At 43.1% G+C, this 24714-nt stretch overlaps 2 protein-coding genes across 4 annotated transcripts in view; both read left to right on the top strand.

The window, feature by feature from the left end:
- SENP6 (SUMO specific peptidase 6) overlaps positions 1-24714 on the top strand; it is a 586019-nt gene that overhangs the window by 359686 nt on the left and 201619 nt on the right. For all 3 annotated transcript variants that reach the window (XM_086926520.1, XM_086926518.1, XM_086926519.1), the window contains one exon: positions 7925-8355. In XM_086926520.1, the coding sequence (XP_086782646.1) occupies positions 7925-8355 (431 nt within the window). The remainder of the gene's footprint in view (positions 1-7924; positions 8356-24714) is intronic.
- Positions 20192-21214, top strand: LOC147707505 (uncharacterized). Its single transcript, XM_086926521.1, has one exon. It carries the CDS (start codon positions 20369-20371, stop codon positions 21212-21214), a length of 846 nt encoding a protein of 281 aa, XP_086782647.1. The 5' UTR covers positions 20192-20368.

A 24714-nucleotide genomic window follows, 5' to 3' on the forward strand; every position in this document is an offset into this window, starting at 1 on the left:
TCCCCTGTGGAGGTTTTGTAACCCCTTTCTTGTGGTCACCCCTAGTGGTTGTTTTTGTCAAACTTGTCTTGACCCAGTGGTCTGCCTTCTTTCCCGAATATTGGGAGAAATGCTAATGTAACTTTTCATTAGTGCAATTACTTAAACTATGCTCTTTCATAAACAAATTGTAAAGTCCATTGAAATCATGCACATTGTGTCCAATTAACCACCCATTATGTGTTTTAACTGAGTAGTCTACAAAGTCAATCCTGGATTGGTTTTAGGTTTTGGGAGCCCCCCTGAATCTAATTCTGTATTCCTCAGTTATGAGTCCAAATCCCTCAATCCGAGTTCTCCTTATGAGGTCATAAGACCCAGTATCTGTCCCAGAAAGGGTCAGGAGTCTGTCTCTGCAGTTACCAGAGAACAGTTCCCAAAGGAGTACCCTCCAGTGTGACTTATTCGCTTTTCTCATTTCACAAGCCATCTCAAAGGCTGTGAACCATCTTGTGATATCATCACTCTCTTCATATTTAGGAACAATCCCTTTGGGGATTTTAGGATCATATAATTGCTCTTTATCCTTATTGAGTACATTGCTGCCACCATTGATGGGTGCTAGGCCCACCTCTGCTCTCACTCTTTCTAGAGCAAGCAACCTGGATTCTAGATCCAGTCCTTTGGTCAGCCTTACTCATTGAGGATTACTCATTGAGGATGTCCTCAATGTCCTCAGTAGAGCCTGACCCACCTGTGTGGGATCTAGGTACTGAGAGGTTAATTCTTGGAGTCATGTGTACTTGACCCTAGATGAGTGGTGTTTAGCATACCCAACTAACAGTTCCTGGAGCTTTTGTTTGGTGGGATGGGGTCCCATGGCTATGTTTTTAAGTTTACAAAAGGACCTTAACTCCTTGAATGAAAAGTGAAGGTAAGGGGTGAGGTCAAGCTCCTCAACCATGTCCTCTGTTATTGTGGTTATCTTCACTAACAGCTGGGTTCTTGTTTTGAGACATTGTTGAAAAGAACTTTTAACCATAGATACAGTGACTTATTATTTTTCTAAAATTGTAAACAGACTTAACCAAGGCCCTAACCAAGCTTTTAGTAATTTTGCAAAAAAAATGCCAATTTGAAAAAATCAGAATTCTAAAGATAATTTAAGAGTACTGTCATATGATCAGGTGGTAACCAAGTAGTCCAACAAATGCAAAGTTGTATAGCCCGTCTCTAATCTACCAATGTAGGAAGCTGGCTCTATATACTATACCAAAGTGAGGTATAGTGTGCACAGAGTCCAGTAGAACCCCAAAGGTAGGCAGAGGTAACGTTAGATAGCACTTCACTCTCTATTTGTGGTCGTGTGGTTGAGCAGTTAGGCAGTATCAGAGGTCAGTGTTAAGCATTTGTTGTACACACTGTCAGAAAATGAATTCACACCCTCAAAGACTGAACTTCAGACCAATTGTGTTTGTATAAAACATTCTTTTAGTTATTTTATTTTCTAGAACCAAGCAAGCCTGCACAGGTAAGCAATATGTACTTTACAGTATGTGGATAAACAATCGGAGACACACAGAGTGCTATACAGGAAGACTTTTATTAAATCTTTCCTGGGCATCAACATATGGATAACATGTCTTGGTTTTGTTTGTTTCCTTATCGTCAGGATGAATGGATATGTCTTTACAGGTTCCTCCTCCGCTCCCGTTTGATTGAGGTTGTATACCAGAAAAAAGGGCATACTCTTTATCACTGGTTTTGCATGGGAAAAGGAGTGAGGGAAGACACCCGAACAGGCACCAATAGCGGACCGTGAAAAAACGTGTTTTTACCAAAACAAAAACAAAAAACGTCCCGCCTAAGGGGGTCAGGTTCTCCTGGTTCTCCTCCCTTCCCAGGGGTTGTGACTTGGTTAACTGTGGGAGCCCCCTTTCGGAACCGAACCCGAGCACGTACCTCAGGTAGCCACGGTCCTCCAGGAGCGTGGTAGGCGTTTTTGCAGTACCGGATCGGGTCCAGCTCCCTTCCGTGGTTTCCTCCTGGGCAGCTCCGTTGGATCTTATGCGTCTCATCGTCTCGCATCCGGATGCTGGAAACGATCCCTTCTGGTTGTGGATGCTGGCGCTCTGATTCCTCCTCCACTCACAGCTTCCGTGGTTCCAGTAGGCAACGTCCTTCTCGCTCTCGACGTCACTTAAAAAGTCCTAGTCAGTCTGGGATTCCATAGGCGCATGTGATGCAATCACTCGGGGCGTCTTTTTCTCCGGGAAGTGGGAAGGAGCTGGGTTAAAGGGACAGCTACAGTCCGGACCCGGTGTATCCCAGGGCGACTGAAAGTAAAGGACAGGAGACATGTAAGGAGGTAACTGGTCCCCTTCTCCTACCAGTTCGTGGGTGGGCACATTGCGACACAGTAGTAATCAATTGAAACACCGTTTGAGTGATTGTATATGCACTTTTGTTTTATTTATAGTAGGGATGCAGATAACTGCTGTACTTAGTAAATACAGTACATGGACTTGAATAGACTTTTTAGTAAAATAGCAGGTAAGTAACTTTTGAGATTAATAGGCTTACACTGAGTAGTATACCTAGATACTACTCTGGGACATTTCCTGAAAACAGGTAAGCAAAATCCTTTTTGATAGATTATGCAATTCTAAAGAATTTCTTTAGTTTTTCGAAATCCACACTTTTCACAGAAAAACAGTCAATGTTATCCTATGGAGTAAAATAGTGCTATCGGTTTTGAGGTAAATGTTTGGTAGTGGGAGTTGAAGTTCTGGGGTTAGACTCAGGGGTCCCCCAGGGTCAAGGATGCACTCTTGTTACACCATAAGTAGCACTAGGGCGGCCAGATGCAGAGTCCCAATGTTATCCAATAGGGGATAGGTGGCCTCCGGTTGGTGGCTGCAGACTAGCAGGCCACTTGTTTGTGGCAGCAAAGCTCCTATTTTTTAGCTCAGGGCAAATAGGGAAACAAATTAGCACCAAAGGTGCACCCTCAGCGGCACAAGGGCAACTGGGTGCAGGGTGCTGTTTCGACGCTGGGTGGCCTGTTTTCAATGGAGAACCTTCGGCTTGCAAAGACACTGTAGGCTTGGGGACGAAAGTCTTCTGGGTGCGACCAGAACTTTGAGAGGTAAGTTGGGAAGTTAGGTGTTGGTTAGGCACCGTCTGTTTGGGCACACAAGGCCGTGGGACGTCTGGTGCAGGGATGGCTTTTGTGGTCGGATCTTCTTACCAGCTCCTGATCGAGGTTAGGGGGGCATCTTGGATTTAGACAACATGCGTCTGCTGGAGGATTGAGGCAGGTCAGGGGTCGCCGGATCTTGGGTCAGGATCGCTGCGGTGACCTCGTGGTGTTTGCCCACACGAGCTCAGGTGGTGGATGGCGGGTGCAGAGTGGTGCGTATTTGCGGTTTCCGCCGAGTCCCAACGTTGCAGATTAACAAATCCGGTGTTCACTGGAAACAAAGTCTTTGAGGTTGAAGGGAGGCAGGTCATCTGGGGATTTCGAGGTTGCTGGCTGCAGGACACACCGGAATTTCGCAGGAGCAGGTTCGAGGGTGGAGACAGGCCGGTAGGGCTGGGGCCATGTCAGTGGGCGTCTTCCTCTTCTTATTCTTGTAGTTTCTTCTTGTCTGAGGAAGCAAGGTTCAGGGTTGCCCCTAAATACTATATTTAGGGGTGTTACAGGTAGGTAAAAGGCAGGGACCAATGGGTCCATTCCCTGGGGTTGGTACACCCCCACCCTACAGTGGGAAGGGGGAATGAGCCTGTCCCTGGTTGGCTGATTCCTCCCATCTTCAAGATGGCGTGGACTGAGAGTTGTGCATCACCTCCCTCACCCACCTGAGGGGTGGATTTGGCAGAGATGGGCATTCTCTTCCTCCCTTGTTTTCCCCGCCGGTTCTCCCGCCCAAAGTGGGGGTCAGAACCAGTGGGGACCAGTTGTTGAGAGCAGCAGGTGCAAGTGGCCTGTGGAAGCTTACAAAGGCGGCAAGCCTTTGAACTTACTCCTTCGTGAACCCTGCCCATCCTGGGGGAGGAGGCTTGACACCTCTTTCCGGGATGTGCATTGTTTCAGGCCCCAGAGAGTAGCAGGCTCTCAACCCAGGGGTCCACAAACATGTCTGGTGGTGGCAGCTGAAAGCAGCCACTCAGCCTGGACACTACTTGTAGGTTAGTTTTCAGGGGACATCTCTAGGATGCCCTCTGTGTGCAGTTTTCATTGTCTCACACTAGCATCAGTGTGGATTTAATGTGCTAAGAAGTTTGATACCAAACCTCTCAGTTTTCAGTATAGCCATAATGGTGCTGTGGAGTTTGTAATGACATGCTCCCAGCACCGTATACTCTTAATGGCAGCACTGCACTTACAATATCTACAATAAAGGCGACGGAGAGCAAGTAGCTGAAAAATTTAAGAAAGGGCTCCTAGACATAGGAGATTGGATGGCGACAAACTGCTTAAAGCTGAATTCAGAAAAAACTGAGGTACTCATTTTTGGTCCACTCTCCCCAGCCTGGTCCACCTGTTGGTGGCCAGAGACCTTCGGTACTCCTCCTACGCCGACCTCGAAGGTCAGGAACCTGGGTGTCACCTTTGATGATGGACTTAATTTCATGAACCATGCCAACAAAACAGTATCTACAGCGCACTTGAAGTTAAAAATGATCCGCAAAATACGCCCTTTTCTCCCTGACTCTGCCATTAAGACACTGGTTTCTGCCCTTGTCCTCTCATCCCTGGATTACTGTAATGGTTTATTCCTCAATGCTCAAATCAGAGTAATTGCAAAACTTCAAACTATACAAAACGCAGCAGCTCGCCTCCTCACCGGCAAAACAAAGTTCGAACCCATTTCCAAAAACATAAAAGATCTTCATTGGCTGACTGTACAAAAAAGAATTCATTTCAAAGCACTCTGTATAGTTTTCAAATCAATCAATAATCAAGGACCACATTTTCTAAGAGACCAACTACAATCCTACAAACCCACAAGAGCTCTACGATCAGCCACTCTCAGCCAACTGGTTGTCCCTCGTACCAAAACAGTCTCCTGGGGTGACCGACGCTTTTTGGTGGCGGCCCCCAGACTCTGGAACACCTTGCCTCTCAATATCAGACAAAGTGTTACACTGCTTCAGTTCTGCAAACTTTTGAAAACCTGGCTGTTCTCTCAGTAATCTCTTTTTCCATTCCGTCATATCTGATCCATTCACTTATGCCCTCATATTTCCTTAGTTAATATTGGTTTTAGCGCCTTGACGCCCACGGGTATAAGCAGCGCTTTATAAATACTAAAAATAAATAAATAAATAAAATATCTAAGAATGGACTTAGACATTGTGGCGGTACAGGACTCGTGCACCTGTACCCTCACCACTGGTATAGTGCACCCAGTTAGAGGGGTGACTGACCAATGCTAGGGCAGTGGATTGTATGCATGGCACACAGAGATGTGTGCCATGTCGACTCTTCACTTTGTTCTGCACGAAAACACTGAGCCTGCAAAGGCAGTGTGTGAGTGTAATGATACAGGACCTCTAAGGGTGGCACAATAAGTGCTGCCGCCCTTAGAGGCCTTCTCTGGTCACAGTGTCCTTGGTACCTGTGGTACCATTTACCAGGGGCTGACCTGTGGCCAGAGATGCCATTTCGGTTTAGACCTCAATGCAGTTTTTGGGAAAGCACATAGGCCCCGGCTAAAAGCCAAAGAACCCAGTCATGATCTTTCCAAGGCTAGCATCGAGTTTTGGGTTCCCCTTGTGACCAATGTCCTGAGGGCTGTGTCTAACTCTCAATAAACGGGACTCATGGCCGGAGGCCCCATTTGTTCCCTTTTACAAAAAGGGTAATCGGGCCGACCCCAGCAGCTACCACTTGATATCCTTACTAGATGCTCTAGTCAAAGTCATGGGTAGAATACTACCGACTAGGCCTGAACAGTGGGCAGGATATCTCTCTGTTCTATCTGATTTCCAGTATGGGTTTTGTAGAGGTATCAGATTTTTGAATAGTGCTTGAATCTGAAAATGTTCATCCAAAAACACACAGGAACTTAAAAGGGTCTAATTTATTAAGCTTTATTGGATCGGTCAAGAGCCTTTTATTGTGTATCTATTCCAAACTGGCACTTGATGGAGAATTTTGGGGTGGAGACACCTTTCATTAGTCTTCTGCTGGACAGCTACTTGGCTCAGCTAGAGTAAGGCACTGACTTAGTGAGGAAAGCGCTGAGGATTTCCACGATGACAAGGGTGTGTCCTTGCACCTTTTTTCTAAACACTTTACATTAACAACTTGGAGAGGGAGCTAGTTAAGAGGTGTAGGAACATGACTCAAATAGACCACCGCCCAGTGCCTTTATGGGGATGATGTATTATTGACCCACACCCGAAGGGTCTCCAATTACTTTTGAATACCTATGCAAAATTCATGGGTGAATTAAACCTACAGATTAATTTGGATACAATTTATAATAGAATCTGCGATCTCACAGCTCCGTTCATTTCCATTTTAGATTGAAGGGTGGCCTGCTGAAGAAGACCAGCACCTCCTCATATCTGACTGTAAAATTTGATTTGGGTGGAGCAGGAAACAGAAAATTGCTATCAAACCCAATCAGTTTGTAAAGGACGTAACTGTCCTTTTCACTTTCCAAATTAAATTAGGGCTGAAACCCTTAAGACAGATGGGTACCATCTATCGAGCTAAGTGTATAGTATAGGCTGTTTAAGGGGAAACCGCTAAGGGAATGTAAATGCTTCAAAATTTCACAGATCTGAAACTGTTCGTCTCTGTAGATTGTTATCAGCACCAGTCAGCTGTCCTACATTTGTTACTCATAAAGAGATAGGGATATAATTTCTGGAGGAAGTTATCAGGCTTGTTCCCCTCCTATTTTGACTTATGGTGTAGACGAAATAGGAAGGTATCCTTAGCAGGTTAATAAAACTGAATTGTCTCACTCTTGACTTGGCCATCTATATTCCCTTGCTGAGGTACATTAAGAATCTTTGCATTAAACTGGATAGATCCAATTATTCAATGGCTCTGAGTCCTTGAGCTCTATTAGTAAGGGTGAGTTAAAACATGGTGTCTACAGCTATTTGAAGACAAAGGACACCAAAAAGAGTGTCAAGAAATTAGTGCCTCAATGTGCATTGAATGGGTTACTGAAGGTTTTCAACCCTATTTGGAGCACATTTTAAATCCTCAACACAGGTTGGTGCTCACTGGTCCACTGTTTGCTGACCTTCCTGACACAGCATTACTGGTCAAAACAGTTGGCTAGCTGCCCTTGTGATGGCACCTCCAAACAATGCACATTGTATTTAATGTGTTTGCAAGATTTATGATGCTTCCAGATCAACTTTCAGTGAGCCTCTTTTGTTTAAACATACATTAAGGCGATGTAGTCTTTTTGCAACTGTTATAGACAGTTTATAATTTTGTGTTCCACTTTACAGTTCTATTTGGCATACCAAAGACTTGAAAAACGTAAACATTTTTTTTAATGAGTTACTTGATGTCCTCGTGGTTAGCTGGTGAGCGGTGGGTTTGCCAGGGTAGCGATAATAACTTTGCGACTCATTTTATAGCTTATATCTGTCTTAAGATTGATTCTTTTTAGAATTTTGCATATGTGTTTTAGGATATATTTAATGCTTAATGAATTGATTGTATAGTTGGGCATCTTACCTTTAAAGTTTTATACCTATACCCAAATAAAGTTCAGATTGAATTGACATGAGAAACTGTGTGGTAGTAACACAAACTTTAAATAAAATAAGATATTCGAATGAGATAGTTATGTTGGGTTTGCAACAAAAATCTATGCAAATACTTTTCCAGTTGCATAAGGTGTGAAAGTAAATGATACCAATGAAGTGCGAAAACAAAGCATTGAATGTATTTTTTTCTTTGCAGCGCCCATTGGTTTCTTGCTGTAATATGCTTTCCTGGATTGAATGAGCCGCAATATGAACCAAATCCTCACTACCAAGGGGCTCCTGATAACCTGGATCAAGGCTGCACTGCAGAAGAAGACTCTGACATTGTATCGCAGAATGATTCAGAATTTCCTTTAAAACCCCCTCTTAGCAAACCACCTTCGAAGAAAACTCCCAACAAAAAGCAAAGTACTGTATCAAATGATGGGAGCACATGTGCTGAGAACAGTGACACTATGAGTACCGGAAGAGGTCCTTGCCGCGGAAAACGGGGTTTGAAGAATGGGGATGAAGTGAATATGGATGTCCAAACTGCTGAGAAAAGGCAGACTCCAAATAAGTCTGATTTTAGGACTAACGTTGAAACTGACATTCAAAGTGGAACTACAACTCCTGTGAAAACCAATGGTATGTATATATGGCCCTCTGGGTTTTCCAGTTTTGCGCACTCTGTAGCACAGAACATGTTTCACACTTCGTCAGGAAGATCTGTCATCAGTCACTGATATCCTATTGGGATATGTGAATTTTCACACAGGCTACACGGATTTCCTTGAATTTAGTAAATCACATGTTTGGCACTACATTAAGAATGACTGTAAATCTGGAAATATTGATGGGATTGCAATCTTTATTATTTTTAGATAGCACACCAGGACTGAAAGTTAATAGAACAAGTAACATAAAACAATAGCAATATCGCCCGTAAACGGAGCTATAAATAAAAAGTCTTGCAGAAATATGGAATTAGGTGAAAAGGCACCAGTGTTGAGAGCGGAGTTATATTTTGTAGAGATGCTTCTTTTTCACATTTAATTGAACATTTCCTATGACGCGTATACCTTGCAATACTGATTTAAGCAGTTCATTTTTGTTTTCTGAAATACAATGGCACAAATAATTCAGTCTTGCCTCGGACAGAGTATTGTACAGTTTTAAAAACCTCTAAAATACAGTTCCACCTGTACCGCTTCTCCTGCTCTCACTCCAAATCATTTGGTTTCGCCTATGTTATTGTTTACCAGACACCAATATGGATTTTGGCAACCATAATTAATTCAGAATTTATTCTGTAGTAGAGCAAAGCCTTTCTACCAGTAGCATTCACCAAAGTGAACCGTGCACTAAAAATTCAGAATTTGAAATGTCTATGTGAATTTGACTTCTTCAAAAAATGTTGCTGTTTTAGTAGGCTTGTGCACTATCTAAGTTTGATTAGCTGTGGCCTTAGGCTGTGAGCTACAGACATGTCTGTGCACACAGTTTTTTTGTTTATTAAAAATAAACATAGCACAACATACCAGATTGCTTTGGAATATTTGATTACAGAAATTTGATTGTTTTCAGTAATACCTTTGCTGAGATCAAAAGCCATACTTTTTGTCTCTTTGAAAGTCTATCATCCTAGGGTTTAGTGTCATTGCAGTGTAACCCTATTCCAAAGGCCATCAGCTTATGTTGGAAGCAGACTCCTCCAAAATGCAGTAGCTTGATTTTAAGCTACATTTTTTCTTTCCTTCACTTTTTTCACATAGGTCAGTAATTTGGTCAGAAGATTGTCTGAGGTCCTTGTACACTTACTGGATCACTCGCCCAATTTTGTTTGGTCATGTGAATTCCTGTTATAGTTTTATTTGTTACTTATTAATTTTAAAACTGGAGTTTACACTTAAAAGCATTGTTCATTAATTATATTCTTGGTTTTTGGGTCCATAACTGTATGCAGGCCTTGTGCCTAAATTTGTACTTTGATGGTTGCTGTGTGTTTTTAGAGAGCATTAGCAGAAATGACTTCTGCAGAGAATCAAGATTTAAATGACATGGCCTGCCCAAGGAGTTGATTTGTGCCCCGAAGTTAATTTCACATTCTTCAGCAGGTGGCAGTCTGAAAGAATCTAGTGAGGTTATGTAACACTTGAGTGGATGTGGTGAGGGAACCTTTCCAGCAATATTCTTTGAGGTTGTCTTCAGTTTTTTGATAGTGATGCCATCTGCCAAATAGAAATGATGTAGCCCAGATAAACTCTGCTTGTTGTTCATATCTTTGCTTTTCTGGCAACTAAACACCTAGTCCTCTGTTTCAAGTTAATTCAGGATCTCAAGGAAAATGTTAAGGGCTGGGCGATAGACTCTTTTGGGGCTGGTCTCTGGCTTGCCTGAGCTACGGGTGACTCCTGGGATAAAATGCCTAGTTAGGAAATTTAAATTCGAATTCGAATTAAAAGGTTCCCTTTTGGGAACCCAATGCCATAGTCAAGGGAAAAATCATGTCGGTGAGCCATCTACTCTCTGGACTTGTTCGGAAATACTTTCTCCAGCATAAGTGTAGACAATTTCTTGGCCCAAGCTTGGTCCATAGACAGCCTGTAGTCTCCACAGTCTAGGGCTGAAACGTTCCTCAAAGGAAAATTTAAGAGGAATAACTTGGAATCAGCTTCTGTGGTAGTGATTGACTTGTTGTGAGGGATCTTGCTAATGCCCATCAATTCCTCCCTCAGAGAAAACGGTCTGTGTCGTTTTCTAAACACCCGGCAGGTCTAACGGCACAATATTGAACTAAGTGACCAGAGGCTTCACAATGCATAAAAAAGTCTGCCCTTCAGTGCACCTAGTAATGGCCCTCTAGTTGTAATAGTATGCATTGATCGGTGTAACACTCCTTCAGACCATTTAGGTAGGCTGATATGAGAGCTTTGACTGACTATGGACAACCTTACTTTTCGTCTCTGTCCATCTTTCCAATAAATAATGCTTAATAAGGAGGGCTGACTCAGTCAGTTGCTCAAAGGTATTGTAGTGTAGTTCCTATTTTCCCAATAGGCCCTGCGCATTGGAATAACATAAACAGTAGTATCGATGTAGAAGTGCGGATCTTCCAGGCCTCCACTGACTATGTTAAACTTAATTGGGGTTGTTACCAACTAGCTCAGAGTTCACTGGAAACTTTCTTGACTGAAATAGGAAGTGATCAGCTTCCCTGGCACAGCCAAGAAGGGATTCAGTTTTCCAACAACCGTGCAACATGACAACTTTGCTCCTCAGATCAAGAGTCAATCTCTAGGGTCGTGTGAAACAATAGACAGTTATTTTACTCAGTCAGTGGTTGTGCAGTTTACTTTCACAATATGTAGAGAATAGAGAGACGGGCGTTTTCAATAAAGGGTAACATTTATTGAACAGTCTTTCTTCTCATACAAGAGAAATGAATTGCCACAATTGCAAGACTTGTTATTATAAAAAGTACGTACAGTAAGATAAGTATTGCGAAATAATACTGTAAAAGCATTGATATGGTTTCTTAGCCATACAATGGTTTAAAATGAATAAAACATATATACATTCATATATACATTAGGCTAAAATACTCAACTGGTGCTTCTAACTACGCCTACCCCAGTGTACCTGACCTAAGCCTAATACTTGGGAGGGGAGTAAGTAAGTAGCTTTAGTTTAAGTTGGTTTTGCCAAGGTTTGCTTCAAGAATTCTCTCTAAGGTTTTAGTCAACACCATACCTCTGGAATAGAATGATGGAGGTCTGGTATCTCCTTCAGGGGGTCGATATCCCAGTCACCCGCAAGGGTGGACTAGAAACGCCGGAGCTGGATTTCTCTGTAGGAGAAAGACAGAGTCTCTTCTCAGCGCGTCGAGGAGGAGGGGCAGCGTCCACGGGCAGCTTGCATCTGCTGGGCTCTTGCAGGGGGACGGCTGTTCAGCTCCTAAGTTCACCACACCATCGTTCGCTAGTTAGCAGCGATAGCAGTAGCGATAGCAGCTATGGTATCAGCATGACAGCTTCTTCAGCAGCAGCGAAGACAGCAGCGATGGCATTGAGGCAGCTAGCAGCATCAGCGATGGCATTAGCGTAAACAGCAGCGTTTGCTTAAGACAACGTTGGTAATATTTATACCTGAAAGGTGCCTTGTTTGACGTAAGTTTTTGGACATAAGACGTCAATAAAGATGTCACTAGGAAGTGATTGTCTATCAGTGCTCATTAGAGTTCTATTACTAATCAAAACACAGCAGGCAGGGATTTCCAGGTTGCTGAGTTTTTATCTTGTTGAAGAACTCGGAGTGTTAATCTAGGAATCTCAGATAGTAACTTCTGCTATGTCATTGCACTAATTGGTTGCAAAGGAAGTGGCAGAGAAAGCTATTCTGAAATGTGGCTCTGTTCGTGTGAGGCCAGAGACGAGTTTCTGAATATTGCACTTGAACGGTTATGCCAATATAGGGAATAAATGGATTTATAGCCGAATAGGGGCATAAGGTCACAGTATCGATCTGGGTCCTAGATTAGAACGCAACACCCACTCCACAAATTCATGTCCATCAAATTACTAAAACTAGAGCAATAAGATGCATGTGTAACATTGCCCACCCCAAAATACATATATGCATTTGAAATAGGCGTATTTGTGATACGTGAAAATTTAGGTACTGTACGTTTTTGAAGCATAGAAATCATTCAAACATTATAGCATATGAAATCAATGAACGATTATGCAAAAAGAATTACACATGAAATATCTCTGAAACAGAAGAAGGGCGAGATAATTTCATCACATATAAATGCATTGCAATAAAATGTGCTAGAGGCTGGCGTAAAGTTATTATGTCTCTAGATGTGTTTAGAAATAGAAGTTGAAGCTTCTGTTCTCTATGAATAGTTTTACTTTAAGCAAAGAATTTTTCGTGCCAGAAAAAGGGTGAATATTAAGTGTTCAATTCAAAAGAATTATTGCTTGAGCGGGGAAAATAGAGTTCCAACGCATTTAGCAGTTTTTGTTCTTCAAAACTGAAGGCCGAATTCAGAGTTCATGGGAGCGCTGTGTGTCGGAATGCTTCTCCAAAGTTATTGTTTCTGTTCGGGTGAGAACATCATATCAGACAGGCTCTCAAAGAATTGGTCTACAAAATCAGGTGACAGTTCGACCAAATTCGATAGTGCTGTAACTTGGCAGGTGTGAGAATGATTGCTGTCATCAAAGTCGGGATCAGCAATGCTCACAGAAGGTCGTACCTGGGTGATGTTGCTTTTGTCACTCGCTCCACTGTTACCACCTAGTCGTAGCACAGGAGTCTCAACGAATGCCATCATCAGGATTGGTAGCCGCTGGGGACAACACAATGCGTGAGCCGTTATCGGACTTAGCAAAGTATCGATATCCATTGGTACTGCTGATGGAAGTGAAAGACAGGTGTCCAACACGCACTCATCTCCGCATAGCAAACATCGTAGTACAGGTAAGATGCAATTTTGCCATATCGGTCTGAATGAAAGGAACCAGGTCATGTTTAGATCTCTCAGCCTGGCCAATCCAAGGACTCTAGTTATTCTGTCCCGGTAGCGGATTGCTAGGATTGTCTCTTCCATTCCCATAGGAGTCATGTCTGAGCTGTGGCTTGCCATAACGAAGCAGGAGGGTCAAAAATAAAATCCCTGCTACTAGTCCCAAAAATAGGGGTATGCCGCCAAAAACAGAGTGGACAAAATTTGGAACGATTCCCAGAATTGCTTGAAATGGTGTAAGCAGTCACGTAAAAATAGTCATAAATATGCCTGGCACTAGACGTGTTAAGGAGTTGGCTCAACATTTCTACGAAATGCACGGGGCAATTTGTTGATAAAAGGTCATGAACCTCCGTAGCTGTCCTTGCAACTAGGAGATCATACGTCTCTTTTGATGATGTTATGGGCACTGTTGTCTGCAAAAGCACAGACTTCATTTTGCTTAAAGTATCAATTCGTATAGAATAGAGATTCAGACGAGGCCAGATGGGAGTCTCTGTCTCCAGGCCCGCTCGGGAACAATGCTTGCATACAGCATTTGACCATGGAAGTTACGCTCACGAGATAACTTTTCCCTGGCACAAGGCCACAACAGCTGTGATCCGTTCTTAGAATGTAACTCCCATTCGCGAGTTGCATAAAGAAGGGCTCTATCTGAGTTGCAGGTGTGACAAGCTGGTGGCATGAAAGGTTGTTAGAATTACCTTCACAGGTAAATTAATACCCTGACACAAAAGTATACTGCTTAGTGAACGTTTACAGTTTTCACCACTAAGAAATACATTTTTGTCGCTGTCACTATAGCATTAATGTGTGTATGGTAATTTCCATGCTGACTTAACATAATCTTTACCCAATCGTTCATACTGGCCAGTAGGTATGTATTCAAGGCACTTTTTAAATCGGAAAGTTGTTATCGGAATAGTGATAATTCCGTGTATTATCCATTCAATGACAGGACTTTCTGACATTGTCAATGGCAATCTCTCAAGTTTTTCGATGCTCAGGATTGTATAGTCTGCTCCTTTCTGTGCCAAGCTGATTTGTTTATCAGTAAGGTTAAAAATGGAAAACAATGACGTTGTGTTGATTAAACGCCAAGGCACATAGCCTGAACGAAGATTTTGCAGCGTCCAGCCTAATTGTACAATAGAACGTAATTGAGATTGGCCATGCTGTAACATTAGCAAGTCTCTGTCTATTATGTCAAAGGCAGAAGATACAATATTGTCCAACGAATATATTCTGGAGGACAGTCATTAACCCATTGTCCACTACAGAAAGTGATTTTTCCAAATTAATACGATCAATTTCTCATATTTTTACTGCTGTTTCAATTTGTGTGACTTTCCAAGCCTCGTTGTACGCAGCATAGATGCTGGCCGCTATGAAACGTTTTAGACGCTGTTTGCGTGGACCAGTGTGGATGCTCCTAGCCATTCCAGGCAGAGTTTCCCTACACTGTATGTTGTTACTATCCCTGGATGTTGTCTCTGGGAGTATCTAGGGTCTTGTCTGGTCATTTTTAACCCCTGTGTTTTGTTCAGGAATCTATCTTGACAGTTGTTTGTGTCTGTAGGCCAGATTAACCACTTTTTCCAATCAGGATGTGTTCTGTTAAAATGTAAAATTTTAGTTACGTCTATCTCAATATCTGTTGTTGCATTATCAGGTATTGGTTTTGGAATAGACGGTTTGTTTAGGTCTTTGATCTTAGCTAGGCCAAGACAGGATGTTTGGTCAATTGTGTCATTTAAAAACATCATTTGTTCTGGTATCATGCAGGTTCTGAATAGTGCTTCAAGGCCTTGTACCTGCCAATCTTTCGTACCCCAAATGGTTTTTGTTTCAATGTTATTTTTCCAATAATCAAAACCAAAGGTCATCATTTTTTCATAAAATGCTTCTGAATATATTAATTTAGTGTTTGTCAGCATTGTTTTAATTCCTGTTTTATCTAACAGTTTGTAATACGTTTCTGCATCACTGGTTTTAAACCCTGAGAAGTACTTGAATTTCTCAAAGAATGTTTTAGAACTGCTTTTAGGTGGTGTAGCACAATGTTCCCATTGATTATACTTAAAAACATTTCTAGGCTGTGCAGATTTATGCAAATAATGATCGCCATAATGTGTAAAACAGAATAACTGTTCATAACTAGACGAACCTTGTAAATAATCATGTTCTGTGAATCTAGCTGACATTACTAAATCAGACATCATGTCATTAATACTGTTAAAGTCCCAATCATCAGAGAATGTACTAGATGTTACAAAGTCACTTAAGGAAACCTTCAGTTGATGAGGATACTTCAGGATCTCGACCGGACCATAGATCTCATAGTCAGTTTTCTCCCATACTACCCCACCGGGTATTGGAATGGCTGTGACATTTACTGTTGACAGTTCTCTTTTCTTCACGTGGGATGATCTGTGTGGTTTGAGGACTAGGTTGATGTTCTGACTTGCTGTGTCCATTGTACTATATTTTCCCTCAATGAATTTTCCCAAACAAAGTACCATGATGAGCCAAAGTAGGAGGAAAAATATACCTAGACTGAACCAGAACTCTAACCAAGGGGAAATAAGGTAGATTTCCTTCAGTTGAAAGAGTTCCGTTGCTTTTTCTTTAAAAGTCTTTTTTGTTTCTGGCATCACTTCAGGGTCGTTTTGATCCTCAGAAAAGTTATCGAAGTTGATGAAGTAGCCAGAGGCAGTTCTGTCAATTGTTAATTGTTGGAATTGTTCTTTCAATTTGTCTTTCGGTAGCACATTCTGATGCCACATTATTGTAGACTGGTGTTTCTTGACTAACTGTTTCAATCTGTATATCAAGAGGCACGAGTTCCATGGCATTATTGCATAGTCCTTCTCTGTGCACTGCAGGCTGATCGAATGTGATTAGTCTTTCAGTTTGAACCTCTTGGATTGTTGCAAGTTTGGGTATTCTGTTGTTTCTTGGGAGTCCACTGGGCCTACTGTTGATTATAGGCCACATGCTTGTGGTTTTACCAGGTCGATTGATACAACTCTGTTCTCCTTTTTACCAACAAGGGGCGGTAGTACTACTGATCTTGTTCCGGTGACTGCCAAGACAGGTACTGCTTTTCTGTAAGAAGGCCCAAATTCCTTCTTCACCGTGATTTTTTCTCTGACTAGATCCCCAATCTTTGGAATCCAGACAGGCCTTGCTGGGGCTGTTGCTTGTGGTGCCTTGTCAGTGGTATCTGGCTGTTGCTTTAACTTTATGTTGCTTAAGGATTTTCTTGTTTCATTCAGTTCCTGTAAAACAGCCAAACGATCTTTGATGTCAAGGTCTGTTTTATTATCTTGTACCACTGATACCTGACTATCTAAGTCCTGAATTCTCATTCTAATTCCGAACAATAGTTCGTATGGGCTGAAACCTTTTAGAGAATTTCTTGGCAAATTGTTAAGACTGGTCTGGACACTTATTAAATGTTTGACCCACCCAGCCCCTGAACCTAATACCTTCGCTGTTATAGATCGCTTTATGTCTCGGTTTTTTCTTTCTACCACACTATTCCCTTCGGGGTGCGACGGACAAGAATACCGCAACCCAATTCCCATGCTGGCCATGGCCTCCTTATAAGCTCGAGAGCTAAAAGCAGGACCCTGGTCAGAATGGAACGTGGTAATTGCGTATGTGCCGATAAAGACTCACAGATCTTTTATAACCGTTCTAGCGTCAGCCGAGCGCTGGGGCCACATTTTTTTTAAGTGTGTTTAGCCTTAATGATTAATAGGACGCAGGATGGGATGTAGACAGCGTTACGCTGTTTCTGATTGGTAGCCGGTAGCATAGTTCACTACTGCGATCCCTGTTGCAGTTTTCACAGTTGTATGCATATATTTGGTGTTGTACACTCATTCCCGGCCACCAGTATACTGATGGTAATTCAGTCAGGGATTCCTTGATCTTTCTGTGCCTAGGACCCAAACCCATGTGTGCGTCTGCTATTAAAAATATTCTCCTGTTTGTGTTTGGAATTACCCTATCCCCCACTCCAGGGATTCGAGCAAAAGGAACGGAGTTTGCATCGATTACGTATGCATAATTGAGTGGATAGTTTACGGGTAGTGCTGCACAGTCGCCTTTTACGTTCGTTTTTACTGCCAGCATGGTTTCCTCGTCTATGTATTTTTCTGCACGCTTTTTTGTGGCTACGGAAGCCGGTTTAGTTGCTTCCGCTGTGGCTGTGTTAGCCAATGAATTCCCTGCAACGTGAACGCCATCACGTTGAAGATTCTGTGCGTGTATCACGTGAGTCTTTTGTAGTTCTTTCTGTAAAAGAGCTACCTGTTTCCAGAGCAATTTATGGTTTATTGTGGCACCTGTGTCATCTTTGTAATCGTTTTCAATCCAGCTCTGCAGTTTATTATTGTAAGAGTTGACGCATAAATGAGAATCGCACACGATAATTGTCGGGAATTCACGTTCTGCATTTTCAAGCGCCATCTTTAAAGATCTGATTTCAGCTCTCTGAGCCGAACAGTTTCTTACTGATTCAGTTTTTGTTACTTTCGGTCTGAATTTACCTCACAGCCAACGACCTTTAACAATCGCGTAGGCTGCATCGTAGGATTTGCTCGCTACGTTGAAATGCTGTACAAATCTATCTGTATAGATTATACAGGCGTACTGTGGGAGAGGCAGAAGTTCGATTGGCAGAGGATATTCTTCTTCATATTCTAAATCATTCAGTTCTTCGAATTGCGGGGCGAAATAGTATTTCACATCTTCCGCTCCTAGAGAATCTACACACTGTATCCATTTCGGATCCAGTGACACTGTAGGCAGGTTTACTGGGCTGAATAGCGCCTCGAAGGCGGATTCCGCTGTGAGGATATTAATCCTTTTGCCGTGTGCTAGTTCTCGTTCATTTGCTAATGCAACTTGCACTGCTTTCACAGTTCTTTCTGTGTGACTGAATGTTTTTTCTACTTGTGTGTACAAGTGAGATTTAATTGAAATTGGTACCTTTTCACCCTCATTAGAGGTCAGGTACGTGAATCCGCATCTTCCTGGGATGACTCGGATTACAAGATCGCGTGTGTTATCACGTGTATCTAATTTTGTTTTAGCTAACATGTCTGTTTGCAGTGATCTCAAAATTTTTGTGTGTTTTTGAGTCCAATTGATTTGTTTAAAATCAGGTTTAATTAGTTCGTAAAGAGGTTTAACCCTCTCTGCGTAATTTAGAATGTATGTTCTTCCGAAATTCAGAAAACCTAGTATGGATTGTAAATTCTTCAGTGTTTTTGGAGCTTGGAGTACAGCGCACTTCTCTAAGAAGTTGTCCGCTAGGCTTTTTCCTTCACTTGATAATTCGTACCCTAAGAATAGTACTGTCAGATGGGCAATTCGAGACTTTTTAAAGTTGAATTTGTAACCCTCTGCTGCGAACCCAAGTATAATGGTGTTCACTCTTTTCAAGTGAGTATCCAAGTCGTCGTCTGTGAGATAGATATCATCTACGTAAGATAATGCCTCATCATCATATATTTGTAGTAACTCTGTGTTCGAGGCATATGGGCTGCAGATGGTACATTTATGAATAGATCGCCATCTGGTGTTGGGCTCGGATGATTGCACTTTGTTTTTCTCCTGGAGAAGTCTTTGTCGTCATAGATGACTCCTCCTCTTGGTGTTAGTGCGCATGGGCATCGGCTCCATCCTTAGATTGTTTTTTTCCGCCATCGGGTTCGGATGAGGATCGAAGAGCTCCGGACCGACTTCGGTAAAAGACGGTATATTCGGCGCGTAAAACTTTCCAATTCGACGGTATTGTTACCAAACGCGACTTCACTTCCATCTCGACGCGTTTCGAAGAACGAAGACTACGAGAAGACCAACGCGACGTAGTCCAGCCCGGAGTCCATGGAAAGGACTCCATTCAAAAAATGTCCAACGTGTGGTGCTAAGTTTCCACACAAGGACCTACACGAGGTGTGCAACCTCTGCTTGTCCCCTGAACACGAATCCAGGGACTGTGAAGCCTGTGCAGCATTTTCTTCAAAATCGACGATTAGAAACCGTCGAGCCCGAAGACACGAGGTATCGAGAATGCAGTCACAAGCAATCCCGGAGCTGTTCGAGGACCAGCACCCAGAAGAGGAGGAAGAGGAGGCTGACGAGGCGGGGTCAGAAGAGGGCGAGTCCGACGCCGACGAAATCGGCGTCCAACAAACCGTGAGTGACGACGTCCCTTTACCAAAGAACAGACCCCGCACAGTGTCGACCCCGCCCTCGAGCCCGGTCAGACAACCGAAAAAAGTTTCCGACGCCCCGCCTTCGGGCCCGGCAACGAAACCGAAACCGAAACACTCGGCCTCCCATCATGGTGGTTCCGATAAACGGACCACATCGACACCGAAGCTCCATGACAAGGAAAGCTCGAAGTCGAAACAGTCCATATCGACACCGAAACACGTGTCGATGTCGAAAACACCCTCGACACCGGGGACATCCTCGACACCGAGAACATCGGATCCGAATAAAATCTCGGTGCCGAAAATACAAATGGACAGTAGTAAGAAAAAACACCTTTCGGACCCGAAAACTGCGGTACCGACACAGGAATATAAAACAGATCCTAAACAAAAGACTCTGTTGATAGATCCAAAAACTGGCAAAGTAGTCACAGAACTACCTAAAAAGAGGAAGAATGAACAGTCGGATGACAAGACTCATCCTAAGAAGAGAACAATGGGGACAAATACAACTCCTCCCCCTTCTCCAAGACATAGAGAGACACCCTCTTCCCCTCTCCCTCACAATAGGCCAAATATGCCTCCCACACGACCATCTACACCTACAACAGATGTAGAGAGTGACACAGGGGAGGGAGAACATCCTAGGGATGATGAAGACACAATCCCAGAGGAGGTAGACCCATGGGAGGAGTACAATGTAGGGTCAGATAACGATAACGACCCTGAATTGTACCCTTCAAAACCCTCACCTCCTGATGATAATACTGGGTTTGCACAACTCATTAATAGAGCAGCAATATATCACAAGGTAGAACTACATGCAGAACCTCAAATAGAGGATTTCTTATTAGAAACACTACCTACCGCGCAAAGAACATCAGGAACACTACCAATGCTTAAGGGCCTTCTCAGTCATACATCAGAGATATTCAAAGACCCAGTGAGGGCTAGGATACTGAACCCAAGAATCGATAAGAAATATAGGGCAGCTCCAAAGGACCCAATATTCATTAAAGGCCAAATTCCTCTAGACTCACTAGTGGTCACAAACGCTCGTAAGAGAGCAAACTCTTTATCCACAGGAGAAGCTCCACCTCCTGACAAAGAGTCTAAGCTAATAGATGCCTCGGGCAAGCGAGTAGCATCTCAAGCGGCAAACAGCTGGCGCATAGCTAATACACAGGCACTACTGGCAAGGTATGACAGAGCGCATTATGATGAACTAGAAAAACTCATCACACATCTCCCTAAAGAACATCAAAAGAGGGCAGATCAACTCATACAAGAAGGGAAGTTAATTACTAACACTTCAATCAAGTGCGCCCTAGACGCGGCAGACACTGCAGCAAGATCTACAAACACAAGCATCATGTTAAGGAGACATGCATGGCTCAGGGTATCAGGGTTCAAACAAGAGGTACAAACATCATTACTAAACCAACCTTTTGATGGGAAAACACTTTTCGGCACAGGGACAGATGAGGCCTTAGAAAAGATGAAAAAAGATACCGAAACGGCTAAATCAATGGGAGCATTGCAACAGCCAACACAAAGAGGTTCCTTTCGTAGATCCGCCTATAGAGGAGGATCCAAAAATACAAGTACAAACCAGCAACAAACCTCTTTTACACCTACATCACCCAGAGGTAATTCAAGAGGTGGCTACAGAGGTAGCAACAACAAGGGTAGAGGTCGCGGGAACAACAACAACCGCAACTCTCCAACCCCAAAACAGTGACTTCATACAGCTCCCCCCAGACCATATAACACCGGTCGGGGGACGCCTATCACAGTTCCTACCTGTCTGGGAAAACATCACATCAGACAGGTGGGTGCGACAAATTATCCAACATGGTTATTGCCTGGAACTCACATCTACCCCGCCAAACATCCCCCCCAGGCAGCGTCCAATGAAACAAGATCACCTGACACTGTTAAAGAAGGAAGTACTATCCCTGCTAGAAAAGCATGCCATAGAGAAAGTTCCACAGCACCAACAAGGAACAGGAGTATACTCCCTATACTTCCTAATTCCCAAAAAGGACGGGTCTCTAAGGCCAATACTGGACCTAAGACCTCTCAACGCATACATAAATTCGGAACATTTCCACATGGTCACGCTACAACAAGTACTGCCTTTACTGAAGAAAGGGGACTTTCTTTCTACACTGGATCTAAAAGACGCTTACTTTCATATTCCAATTCACAAGGCCCACAGGAAATACCTCAGGTTTGTGGTAGAAGGACAACATTATCAGTTCAAAGTCCTTCCGTTTGGTGTCACAACAGCACCAAGGGTGTTCACAAAATGTCTAGCAGTAGTGGCAGCTCACCTAAGAAGACAACAAATACATGTCTTCCCATACTTGGACGACTGGCTAATAAAGGCCAAGCCACAAGAGGAATGTCTTCAAAACACACAAAAGACAATTCAACTACTACACCAGCTAGGGTTCACGGTGAACTACACAAAGTCACACCTACAACCAAGCAAGGTTCAACAATATCTGGGGGCTACTATAGACACAGGGAAAGCCAAAGTATACCCCAATCCAGTCAGGATTCAAACAATGCTTACAATCATTCAGAGATTCCAGCCACAACACTCACTACCAGCAAGAGTGTTTATGCAGCTATTAGGGATGATGTCATCCTGCATACTGCTAATACCATATGCCAAACTACAAATGCGTCCGCTACAAGAATGCTTAGCGACACAGTGGAATCAGGCTCAAGGACAGATTACGGATCTGGTGTTGGTAGACGACCGCACACACCGCTCTCTGAAGTGGTGGAACACAACAAACATTGCCAAGGGGCGGTCGTTCCTAGAACCAATTCCACAGGTGACAATAACAGCAGACGCATCACTCACAGGATGGGGAGCACATATGGAAAAATACACAGTACAAGGGAGGTGGAGTGTGCAGGAAAAAAGACTGCACATCAATCACCTAGAACTACTAGCAGCATTTCTAGCATTGAAAGCCTTCCAAATACATGTTACCAACAAAGCTGTCCTGCTCAGAACAGACAACATGACAGCAATGTATTATATTCAAAAACAGGGGGGGACGCACTCTCTCCAACTATTCAGACTAGCACAGGAAATTTGGAGATGGGCCATTCCTCAAAACATCTATCTGTTAGCCGAACACCTACCAGGAGTTCAAAATCAGATAGCGGACATCTTAAGCAGACAGTCGGAACAAATACACGAATGGGAACTGCACCAACAAATACTGCAGCCATTCTTCCAAAGATGGGGACAACCAGAGATAGACCTCTTTGCCACACATCAGAACGCAAAATGTCAAAGCTTCGCGTCCAGGTACCCACACCACCTGTCGCAGGGCAATGCGTTATGGATAAACTGGTCCAACAAATTTGCATACGCTTTTCCCCCTCTCCCACTAATCCCATTAGTGGTCAGAAAGCTGCAACAACACTCAATGACCATGATACTAGTGGCACCCACGTGGGCAAGACAACCGTGGTTCACCACGCTCCTGCAACTCTCACAAGTACCACATCAAAAGCTAAGAATTCTACCCATGCATCTTACACAGAACCATGGAGAAATAATGCACCCAGATCCCACACAACTGAACTTAGCGATCTGGCTCCTGAAATCCTAGAATTTGGGTACTTAGATCTACCACCAAATTGTATGGAGATAATTAAACAAGCGAGACGTCCCACCACCAGAGCATGCTATGCAGCTAAGTGGAAGAGGTTTGTTATACACTGTACTACTAATAATATCAACCCTCTAGACGTATCAACAAAGGAGATTATTTGCTACTTACTACACTTACAGCAATGTAATCTCGCATACACATCTATCAGGGTACATCTAGCAGCTATAGCAGCGTACCTACAAAACAGGCAGCACATATCACTGTTTAGAGTGCCAGCGATAAAAGCCTTCATGGAAGGCCTTAAAAGAGTCATTCCACCAAGATTACCACCTTCCCCGGTCTGGAACCTCAATGTAGTACTCACCAGACTAATGGGACCACCGTTCGAACCTATGCATAGGTGCGAAATACAATTCCTTACATGGAAGGTGGCTTTCCTGATAGCCATTACCTCACTCAGGAGAGTAAGTGAATTACAGGCATTGACAATACAAGAACCATTCCTGCAGTTACACCAGAATAAAGTGGTTCTTAGAACAAACCCAAAGTTCTTGCCTAAAGTAATTTCGGCATTTCACATCAACCAACCAGTGGAACTGCCAGTCTTTTTTCCAAAACCACAGACAGTAGCAGAAAGGGCTCTACATACACTAGACGTCAAAAGAGCCATTTTGTACTACATAGAAAGGACACAAAATTTCAGGAAAACTAAACAACTATTTGTGGCATTTTCCCCAACACATAAGGGCAATCCTATCTCTAAAGCAGGCATAGCTAGATGGATTGTAAAATGTATACAAGTATGTTACATTAAAGCAAAGAGAACATTAACTGTTCCTCCTAGAGCTCATTCTACACGAAAACTAGGAGCATCTATGGCATTCTTAGGGAACATTCCCCTAGATGACATATGCAGAGCAGCAACTTGGTCTACACCACATACATTCACAAAACACTACTGTGTTGATGTACAGGCTACACAACAAGCCAGAGTGGGCCAAGCTGTATTAAAAACTCTATTTCAAACAGTTGCGACAGACACTGGTGACCACCGCTAGGGAGGTAACTGCTGTACAATCTATTCATAAATGTACCATCTGCAGCCCATATGCCTCGAACGGAATATGCTACTTACCAGTATGCATCTGTTCTTGGCATAGAGGGCTGCAGAGTGGTACATGCCCTCCCTGCCTCCCCGGAAACCTGTGTCTGCCCCAACATTATCTTAGTTAGATACTTACATGGGCATATCTTTATGTATTCTACTACACTACTCCATCTAACCCTACTATGGCAAAACAATCTAAGGATGGAGCCGATGCCCATGCGCACTAACACCAAGAGGAGGAGTCATCTATGACGACAAAGACTTCTCCAGGAGAAAAACAAAGTGCAATCATCCGAGCCCAACACCAGATGGCGATCTATTCATAAATGTACCACTCTGCAGCCCTCTATGCCAAGAACAGATGCATACTGGTAAGTAGCATATTCCTACTCTAGCTGAGAATAGTCCTGGGCTGTTCTTGAACCCCTGTGGGAGTCGACCGAAATTTTCTGCGACCCAAATGCTGAGAAAGCGGACAAGTATCTGCTT

This window comes from Lissotriton vulgaris, chromosome 6, assembly GCF_964263255.1.
Source record: "Lissotriton vulgaris chromosome 6, aLisVul1.2, whole genome shotgun sequence".
NCBI lineage: Eukaryota > Metazoa > Chordata > Amphibia > Caudata > Salamandridae > Lissotriton > Lissotriton vulgaris.

What these genes read in the sequence shown, in the direction of transcription:
- LOC147707505 (XM_086926521.1), top strand. Translation starts at nt 20,369, where the DNA reads ATGCTTAAGGGCCTTCTCAGTCATACATCAGAGATATTCAAAGACCCA.